The sequence below is a fragment of the Sinocyclocheilus anshuiensis genome, unplaced genomic scaffold (assembly GCF_001515605.1).
Source record: "Sinocyclocheilus anshuiensis isolate Anshui unplaced genomic scaffold, SAMN03320099.WGS_v1.1 scaffold292, whole genome shotgun sequence".
In the NCBI taxonomy this organism is placed as follows: domain Eukaryota; kingdom Metazoa; phylum Chordata; class Actinopteri; order Cypriniformes; family Cyprinidae; genus Sinocyclocheilus; species Sinocyclocheilus anshuiensis.
Genome location: NW_015555757.1, coordinates 2,235,535 through 2,246,148, shown reverse-complemented (window position 1 = coordinate 2,246,148; position 10,614 = coordinate 2,235,535). Strand labels below are relative to the sequence as shown.

The window sequence follows — 10,614 nt, the reverse complement described above, 5'->3', positions numbered from 1 at the left end:
TCAATGTCACAAGGGGTTATAAAGTGCATTGTTATATATAGGTAGTCATTTCATCAATTAGTTCTGCCTCAAGGTCTACTTCAGATGTTCCACTAACACTGCTGTTATTTTTTTTTAAAGATTATCAGGCCTACCATGCTTTAAATTCAGTTTTTCATCATTGAATGAATGAATTGACTCGTTAGTACTTGCAGAACACTGCTTTAAATTCACTAACCTCTTTTTTCTTTGTTAACCGATGTCTCTAATGTCTCTGTTCATGACATAACTCTGCTGAACGTGGAGCAACATTTGGTATGTTGTGACACCAAGCTCCTTACGCACACTCTGATCTGTCAATTAACATTTGCAAGCACAGATGTTTTGGTATCTGCAGAACATTGCAAAATACTTTCTATCGGTGTTCGAATGCCTTCCATTAAGCCTATTACATAAAGTCATTCAAAAACCATTTGGGTAATTGTTCATGTTTGTTTTGCAAAGTAACCCTGCCTTTCCAAGAATAAAAACAAGTGACTCTTTTTTTATATGCCATATAACTTTTACATGCAGTTTATGCTGTTACAGATATCTAAGTTATGAACTAGTAAAATACATAACGAAATAGTTGAAAATCAATGCCCTTATTTTTCTGTCAAAGCACTTGCATGCATATGAGTTGTCAGAACTTCAGTCCTGCTAATGTGAAGTCACATATTCTTTTACATCTGAGATTAAAATATATTTCAGAGTTTTGAATGTTTGCTCCAAAATACCTCAGCATCTCAATGCCGTTCTGCCTAACCCAACATAACACAACAAACACGGAGCAAACACGACTCCAAAAATATCTCTTTACTGTTTTTAAGACGATATATAAAAAACATTGTATATACATATCATACGTAAAAAAAACACAGTCATACATATATAATTGCACTTGGCGCTAACAGAGGAGACTACATGGATGGCGATGATGGTCTGGTGGTAATTTAATGGGGATGCATATTTGGCAGGTTAAGTGCTGGGTCAGCGAGCATGCCAGAGGACTATATGGTACATATCTGTGACGGTGGGCTGTCAGATTCTCTTGTCATCTGGCAGACTTCTTAGCTCTGCTGTTGTTGGGCTTTTTTCATTCTGCAGTGAAGAGAAGCAAAACATCAGAATGAGAAAACTGTCATACCGTAATGCTGGAGAATGTAATGACTATTTATTTTAATTAAATGTGTTCATAACTTGTTAAGAGAAGCAGGACATTTTTAAATAGCATGAATCTCCACAGTTATTACAACAATAAACCTAAATTTTGCTTCTGGCAAGAATGTAACAGACCTTTCTGTACTTTTATAGGCAATTTCTATTAGTAACTGCATGCTGTTAGCTTTAATTGTGCTGAAGCGGCAATTTGTTAAAAAAAAAAAAAGCACCCAGAAACCATGAAAAATCCTCTATTTTCAATGAGTATCGTGTAATGTTTGAGCCACTTATGTCACCAAACTGAATAATGATTGTTTAATGGAAAAAAAAAATTTGTTTATTTATTTATTTGCTAATTTGGCCTAAAAGGGCTTACTTACAGTTGTCTCAGTATATTAGGTTTGACGGGTGTGTTTTTTTTAATTACACACTTCAACTTTTTTTTCAAGTTTATATGAGTCACATGACCAGAATGTCTAAGCTGATGGATCTGTTCTGTGGCTCACTGACCAGAGGTGTTGCAGATGGCAGCAACCTCCCTCACTACCTGCAGATGTACAACTTCCTTTTTCCCTTATTGAGCTGTACTTATGACCGCAGAGTATGTGCTCATTAGCATCTAGCGGCCATTCATGGGTGTTCAGCCCCAAGGAGCCATCATTCATCTCTGGCTATGAGTGTTTTGTTGTGCAGACCGGACCGTTTACACTTTTCTGTCCCTTAGACAGTGATTACTGTTTAACAGGTACAAACACACCAATAACAGTACCAGCTACTGGTTTGCCATACATCCATAAGTCCTTTTATATTGGCCACCCCAAATTCAGTGAGTGTGCATGACAATCTTACAGCTGGCAGTGAAATGAAAGACGAAGGCAACCAGTCCCCTGATCTAATACATCAAGCTCATGATCAGATGTGGGAAAATGTCTTTCTTCTCATGATTCAGTACAACAAAAGCTTGTTTTGCTTTGTTTAGACGTTTACGATAAAGATCAGCGGAGCAACTATTAAGGCAAGGCCACAAAGCCCGAACATGTTTTTCATTTGCTCGGCAGTAGCTGCTAATCTTGCACATCAACTTAAGATAAATATTTCAGAGCACTATAAGCGGACAGAAACAATCAAAAGAAATCTGAGAAACAAACTGGAAATGGCTTTCATGAGCATGTAGAGATATGTGAGAAACGAGAAAGACCAGTGTTTTAATGTATGGGTGACTTTTTGTCAGCAGAGACTATTACATAAACTATATTTGATTCAGTGCACCATTTCATCTGGGATAAAGTAATTATAGTTTGGTTAACTGGAATAAAAGTGACTCTGTAAGGCCATTCATGATGCATTTGAGAACAAGACCCTGTATTTCCTATCCCATTTCTCCGCTCCTATTTGTCAAGAGGGTTTCCTTACTTGTTCATGGCATTCTTCAGGTACTGTTGCAGCCATTTGGTCTCTGGGTTAATGCACACCTCCTTGTTGTTCTTCAGTTTGGCACTGCAGGGGAAAAATGCAAGTTTTCATTATATGTTATTTGAATATATAGATATGATATCTTGGTGCTGAATTTTGAACTTTTTAGACATTCAGATTGCAGTATAAGAAATCAATCATTACTAAGTATAAAGCTACAAGGGCCCATTGTGAGTAGATTTTGAATGCAGTACAATAGAAACCCCATAGTCAGCATCAGCCATACAATAGCAGAACAGTTGTGCATTCAAACTCAGCCAAGCAGTTAGTTCTCAGTCACTCCTCTCTCTAGTAAGTGATATTACACTGCAATCTCTCATCACCCTGAGTACTCTTTTTCTGCATTTGCGTTCCCGTCTTCCCTACAGGTCTTAACAGATTGTCAGATTGTTATCAAACTCTTCCTTGTAGCTCTCAGCAAAAAGATTAGATTGTAGGTGTCTTGTCAGCACAGGTGAACCATTTGTTTTCAATTGGCTACAACTGACACAAACAAATCATTAAACTCTTTCCTATGTAAAGTAAAACCGAATCAGGTTCAAATGTCATTTTTGGGTTTTAATAATAAAAAATAACAATAAAAATGTTTTAGCAATATAAGATCAAATCAAGTTAAGCTTGACATTACTTAATATAAAAATTAATATTTTAGTACTACAAGATTGTATTTGTATTTCAATATTGAAAATCAGTTATTACTTTTTTAAAGAAAATCATTGTAGTTGAATAGGATAATAATAATTTATTATTACTATTATTATTAATACAATTTTGGGTCTGCTTTGGTTATCTGTGTTGTTGCTATAAATGCTTTCTAAGAAATTAATCTCTTTAAACCTGGGGTTTCTGGCAAATATTATAGCTCGTCACACACTCAAATGTTCTGCTGAACTTGCAGCTGTTATTTGTTGTCCTTCTCATAATCCTGTGAGTAAAACATTCCTAAAGGTCCCACAAACTAATGGCACTACATAATATAAATCTTTGAAAATTTCATGAAGATGAGAACATTGTTCAGAGACGAGGTTAGCTTTTAAAGAATGTGTCCACCATCATCATATCTGTATCATTTAAAGTAATCAGTTCGTATCTCTAATTCATGGATCTCCTCTAATTTGGTTAGCTGACTCTTTTGAAGTAGCAGCAGTTTATCAGGGCCTGGCATTTGTTGCTCTATCTCGATCTAGTCAGCAGGAGTTTGAGAGGGTCTGGACTGCGAACAGCAGGTAGTAATTACTTCACAGCAAGCCAAGGCCAACAGCAAACACTGGTAGATAGTGTTACCAGCATCACTCATCAATGCAGATTTGAAGTATCAAGAGTTCTTGAGCTCTGGGAATCAGGTTCTGATCTACTCTCCAGGGCTTTGTCTTTGTCTTTTGTGTCAATCGTTGGCCGTTTTGTGAATTTTGAGTATGACCAGCTGTTTTATTTCGCTGACCATTTGACACAGTTTAAGTCTTTGTTTACACCCTGGTGAGCATTAATGGTATGGAAAATAAGCGAGGTTTGTAATGGAATTTGACACGGCACTGCCATTAATCTTTGTTAAAAATCCAAATAAAAGCAGCTGTTTTGAACACTTCACTCAACAGAGGTGAAAACATACAGGGAGGATAGTTCTCATCAGCATGCAAGGCTATGGTGTGTGACTAAGCACATAATTTAAGTCCTTTACATGTGTGAGAAAGAGCTTGAAGACGAACTCTTTCGGACCCCTATAATGCCGTTTTCCTGTAAAAAATATAAATGCATCCATGCTTAAAGGTCCTACCCCCTCCTATAGCATTTCCCTCTGGATGTGTGCAATTGTGAGAGCCTGTCCAACAGTATAATGCCAGACAGGGGAGACCAATTCCTGCCCCATTCAGTGTCCCTTCAGTATTTGGAGATTGATTGGGTGAAGTGATGTGTTTCTGGGTCAGGCAGACACCTCATCAGAGGCAGAGCTGCCGAGCGAGTCGGAAAGAGACAGTTTAGTGTAGATACTCACATGACTTGGAAGGGGCAGTTTGGTGTGTGGAGGAACTTGAGCTCGCGAATGCTTCTCTGTGGGACTGTGTTGACTGTGGAACGGCACCAGCATCTCTCTACCAGGCTAATGGGCTTGGCTGGAGAAGAATTAAGAGAAAAAGGAAAGAGAAACTCAATTCAGGTGTTGCTGTGATGCTTTTAATTTGGTGCATGTGAGCATTGGACAAAATCATGATGAATAATGAAGTTTGATGAGAAAGTACACAAACGCAAATCACTTTTGCCTGGTATTTTAATTGAGATCACACCACAGATGTGCTTTGTAAAAGAAAACAGCATCCTTAACTAAAAATGAAACTTAAAAGATTTGGTTAATTTTCAAAATCCGTTATGTAATCATTCTAGCTCCAAAGACAATATTGCAACACTCTAATAACAACCAGCACAATTTGCTGACACACTGAAGATGCGTTGTCCTCTAATGGCTTTTCTATGAAAACTTACAAAACAAGAGATTTATTTGATAATTTTTAGCAATGTAAATTAAATTATATAATAGAGCTGTGATAGTTTGTGTTCTTTACATTTAATTGTAAATAAATATGCTTTCTAAATTCAGTTTATAATATTATAAGGTGTAAACTGGGGTAATTGTATATACTGAGACATTTGAGAGTGCATTTATAAAGCAATTCAAGTGCTTACATTTGATGAGAAATGCTTAGTGCACTGATACTTTAATACTTTATTTTTATTTTTAACTAAATGCAGATTAAACTGGCTGTATACGCGCATGTAAATACTTTATTTCAATAGCTTTCCCATTTTTGCACATTAAAGCGAGCGAGTTGTTATGGCAGTGCGGGGATTATTGTTCCATTTGGTTCAGACCTGTTAGCGCTCAAGGAAGCAGAGACTTCACAACTCGAGCAGCTTTACATTGTATGTGAAGATTGTACGGCGTACGTACGCAAATACTTTAACGGACATTGCCCACTCACAAGCCCCCAGAGGTGTGAAGTACCTGCGACTTAACGGAGCTCTATCCACGTTAGTCCACTTGTAAAATGCTAATGACATCTCTAGTAATCTATTCTTATTGTCATGTAAACGCTCGAGCCATAGTTAGAGCCGCGCGCACTGGCTCGATTGAAGTAAAGACTGGCGCTATCTCTGCGGTTCTGTTTTATCCTCTAATTTGTGGGTAATTAAGAGAAAGCAAAGAGGGCGACAAATACACACATTAATCAACGCCGTGCCAGCGGCTTTTCTGCCCTCCTGACCGCATGCGTGTCAGTTTGTTATCTGGAATATGTGGAAAATCACGTACGTTACATGAAATTAAAATATAAAACCAACTGGTGCGAATGACCCACGTGAGTTTTAGAAACAACAACTCGTAGGGTATTACATTTCTAATAAATAAAACCGTTTTGAGTTTAATAAACACTTTAAATGCAAATGCATAAATGCAATGAAATACGCGTCGTTTCACACACAGGTGCACGTTAACGTAAAACCCATTAATATTTTGAAGTTTGCAATAGTTGCAAATGTATTTGCGAATGTCTTTAATGAACGGATTGCAATCTCGCCAAAAATAGTGTACCAAACATGCATCTAAGCTTTATGCACAGTGCAAAAATAATGTAAACATTTGCAAAGTATCTGTTAAACAATAACTCACCGCTTGAAACCGGTGCATGAATGACGACCACCATCAGAGCGAATATTACGATCAGTTTCAGATCCATGTTTGCAGTGTGAAGAAGAGATCCGCACAATTTAGAATCCAGGAGCAACTGTGACAGCAGCAACTGCGTCTCTGAGTTAAATCTACGCACAGGCTCTACTCCAGACACCCCCACCGATCCCCCCACCTTCAAAAGGAGAAAGTGGGTGTTCCCACGATGATTTGTCAGCTATTGGCAGTAGGCCTACAGATAGCCTCTATTACTTTTCTGGAACCAAATTAAAGTACTCACTTTTTCAATGAAGCAGTTCTTTTATTCATGATTTATGTCATATTTGAAGTTTGGTGATGAATATTGTGACCCATGACATGATCATGCATTTATAAAACATTTTATAAATATAGTTCAAAACATGTCAAGTTTTAGAAATGTAACATTTAAAACATTTCAAGAAAAATTTGATTCAACATCAAAATGCTTTACGTGTTGGTTACACAATGACTTTGATTTGGTGTTTTTATTTATTTTGTATTTAATAATATTTTTGAACAGTTTTGCTTCAGTGCTTATTTTTCCATAATAATAAAACATGGTCACACTAGTTATGCCAAATTTGTAAAGAATTTCAGTCTTTTAATAGATTTTTTTACAGCCTCTTAGTTGAACTGTCTAGACATTTTTACAGAAATCCCACAAAAATTATTCAGAAATTGAAAACATATTCATCATAAAAGGATAGTAATTCATATGCATTGCATTTCTTAAAAGGGTCATATGATGCGATTTAAATTTTCCCTTCTCTTTGGAGCGTTACAAGCTCTTGGTGCATAAAGAAGATCTGTAAAGTTGCAAAGACTAAAGTCTCAAATCCAAAGAGATATTCTTTATAAAAGTTAAGAGTCAACCACGCCTACCTAAAACGGCTTGTTCTAACACGCCCCCACATGTCTACGTCACGATGTGGGAAGATTTGCATAATGCCGCCCAAATGTTCACACAAAGAAAGAAGGCATAACTTTTATTCTCGCTGTAGTATTGTTGCTGCCGCCATGACATGAAGGCGATGTGTGATTCGTTGTGAAAGCGAAACTACTTTGTTTGGCCTTCCAAAAGGGGACGATATCCGCTTCGTCATGCCTAGAGCTGATCCGTGCTGGTCGCTGAGGGAATACATCAACTTCGCGCTGTGGATCGCCGGATCAGCTTTCACCGTGGACGAAGCAGAGTCCAGCCCGGGGTTGTCACATGTGGTTGCCGTAAGCCCACTGGCCGCTCCTTCGTCGAATCCGCCGGCCGCTCCGTTCTCAAGCCTGCCCACCACCGCTCACTCTAGCCGCCGGCCTCCTCTCACTCTAGCCCGCACTGGATAGCTGGCCAATCAGAACACACCTCGCTTTTCAGAACGATGAGCTTTGTAAAAATCGACGCGTTTCAGAAAGGCGGGGCATAGAGGAGAAACAATAATGTACAGTATGTGGAAAATAATGTGTTTTTTGAACTTTAAACTGCATAAACATATTTCATTACACCAAATACACAAAATAATGTTCTTTCAAATAACATCATATGACCCCTTTAATGCATTTTACTTGCTATATTAGTCATGTCATTGACCTTTACATTTCTCAAGACTTCATGTACTTGCATTGTGTTTTCAGAGTTTCATTATGCACTTCTTTATTTTCCTGAATTCAGCCACAGATCCCACCAAACTACTCACAGAGTTTACCATGACTAAAGGCAAACAGATGCAGACCTCTGCTTTTCCAAGTTCTATAGACTGAAGTAGTCCAGTTTACATAAATACTGATTCGCAGCTTATGTTCATAATGACTGGTTTGGAAATGAATAAATTGTATCCCTTGTATTAGCAAAATAAACAAATAGTCATGCAAAATGTAATTTAAATAAATATATCTGTGTTATTGTTTCATCTTACTCCTAAGAAGAAACAGAGAGAAAGTGAAAAAGGGAGAGCAAACAATTAGTTTTATATTGGGCCAGAACTTTCCACCAAGCCTTCCAGTTAAATCAGAGTGGGGTGACATTGATGGGGAGGGGGTGTATTAGTTTGTATAACAGGACACAGATGTGTTCTCAGTTTCCAAGGATATAGCTATGTCCCACTAGACTCTTGTCCTGTAACGAAGCTCCAGAGGAGAGGGGTGAGCTCTCATGTAATAGGACTCTAAACAGACCCAGCTCACCGGGTCAAACCTGCTGCTCAGTGGCCCATGTGTGCCAGCAGTGCAATGAGGGGTACAAGTGTTGGCATGCATTTAATCACACGCTCACAGTCAATTACCCTGACACATTAGTAAGTGAAGGGGCAGTCCAGATTTTATGTCAGACTGACTTTTTTTTGTTTTGTTTTTAGTTCAAACTTAAGACGTTTTAGCTTGTATATCTAATTTTAAAGAATGTGGAAAGATAGGAATAAACAATATTGGACATTATTTTAAAGCTTTTAAATGTTTGTCTCTATTTTATTGCTGTCATTCTAAGTTTTAGTTACTGTGTGTTTAAACTAACTTTTTAATGCCTTTAAAGTCTTTGAGTGCTCAGCTTTCCTCTCTTCAAAAGCCCGGAGGTGAATGCAGATGTCATTTTACAAGGTGCCACTGGTGGGAGAATTCACACCCACCCTGAGATTCTGTAGGCACATTCCCAGTTGGCCAATGGATAACAAGAGATGGAAGCAGAAAGTTCTATAGTTTTCACTTCAATTGTATAGCCTCGTCAGATCAAGAGTCCTAAATTTATCTACAAAACTCAATGTCTTAAAGGTGCAGTAGGAGATCTTGGAAAATGCTAACTTTAGCCTGATAGCACTGAAAGCGAACATCCAACCCTCCCTGCAATCGCCGTCCAAAGCCACGCCCCCTGAACGCATATACACTGACAGACCACAATACCAGAGACAACATTACAATAGGCTACATCAGCAGTTCCCAATTCCTGTCCTCGCGCCCTCCTGCTCTGCACATTTCATATGTATCTCTTATCACGTGCAACGTTTGTTCTATTCGACAGTAAGTGCCCTGGGAAGTGTACATCACCGGATATTCCGCCATGATTCCAGTTTGAAGTGAGAGTATATGTTCCATACAAAGGGCATTAAAATGTGCGAAATGTGAATTTAAATAGTATTTATTTATAGAGGTAAATTATGTCACACTTCACACTTCTCTAGTAAGTTTTGTCTATGTGTGAAGATGCTGCGCAGCGCAAATCCGTGAATGAATGTTCAGAAGTGAAGTAAACTTCAGCGGATTTCCCTTGCGAATTGGGAACCACTGGGCTACATCATGTGTCATTAACCGGTAAGAAAACTTTATAGTACAGTTAGTAAAAGTACTACAATACCATGAAGGAAGATCGGCTTGTTGATGTTTGTCTGCCATTCTCGCTCTGTCTGCACAGCATGCATGAACGCACTGATGACGTATCCTGTCTGCACGAACAGGGTGCGCAGAGGTATGCTAATACATATGTTGACAGGCAGGTAGGAAAGCCAGTTAAAACGCTCGGACCGAGCATTTTGATTGGACGAACATTTCTTGGTCCTACGCCTTCCACAGAATATATAAATACATATAAATACATTTAGATCACTTAACTTAATGATTGCTATCGGGATGTGAAGAGACTTTCAACCAGCATAACAAAAAACAATCACCTATTGCACTTTTAATGCTCAGTCAGCATCTGAAGGGAAGATCCAAATGGAAACAAAGTATTTTGTTATTCTGAATGAGCCTGCTTTGTTTTTCTAGTCTCACTTTTTAACAACATATTCCACCTTTTACCCACCTGTTGGTTATTTGTATGCTTTTAGTACGTGTAAATCAGTCCAAATTGTGTCTCATAAACAGTTAGGGCCATATCATCCAGTATAATCTTTTAATTAGTATAATCAGTTCGAAAAGGATGTATATAGTGTAGTGTAGTTATTTTTTTTTTATTAACTACATTAAAAAAAAGGTGTACACAAATTATCACTCAGAATTTGCTCAAAATTCACTCAAACAATTACAAATGAATGGCAAGTAACACACTGAATAAAATGTATTGAATTAGAAAAACTGAAATTGTATTTTTCTTGTAAAATGTACTCCAAGTCGAAATTTTTTTTTTACAGTGTAGTCCACTCATAAATAATACAATCTCTACATATCGAAACATATTTATAAGTTTATACATATCTGAAGGAAACCATCAGAAATGTTTAAGGCATTATTGTGTTTGGTTTGTAGACCAGCCTTGTGTTCTTGAATAATAGCAGATGGATTTG

At 37.7% G+C, this 10,614-nt stretch overlaps 1 protein-coding gene across 1 annotated transcript; it reads right to left on the bottom strand.

The window, feature by feature from the left end:
- Positions 1 to 519: 519 nt before the first annotated feature.
- Positions 520 to 6,456, bottom strand: LOC107673912 (stromal cell-derived factor 1-like). The gene is made up of 4 exons (XM_016467728.1): positions 6,314 to 6,456; positions 4,646 to 4,763; positions 2,593 to 2,676; positions 520 to 1,119 (listed from the first exon to the last, which is right to left on the bottom strand). Exons 1-4 carry the CDS (start codon positions 6,378 to 6,380, stop codon positions 1,089 to 1,091), a joined length of 300 nt encoding a protein of 99 aa, XP_016323214.1. The 5' UTR covers positions 6,381 to 6,456; the 3' UTR covers positions 520 to 1,088.
- Positions 6,457 to 10,614: the final 4,158 nt, after the last annotated feature.

Bases quoted from the DNA above. Each gene is read 5' to 3' on its own strand.
- LOC107673912 (XM_016467728.1), bottom strand. From the start codon at position 6,380: ATGGATCTGAAACTGATCGTAATATTCGCTCTGATGGTGGTCGTCATT. The intron at 4,764-6,313 runs GTGAGTTATTGT...ATTCTTCTCCAG, and splicing joins TCATGCACCGGTTTCAAGCG to CCAAGCCCATTAGCCTGGTA. The intron at 1,120-2,592 runs GTAAGGAAACCC...TCTTCACTGCAG, and splicing joins CTGAAGAATGCCATGAACAA to AATGAAAAAAGCCCAACAAC.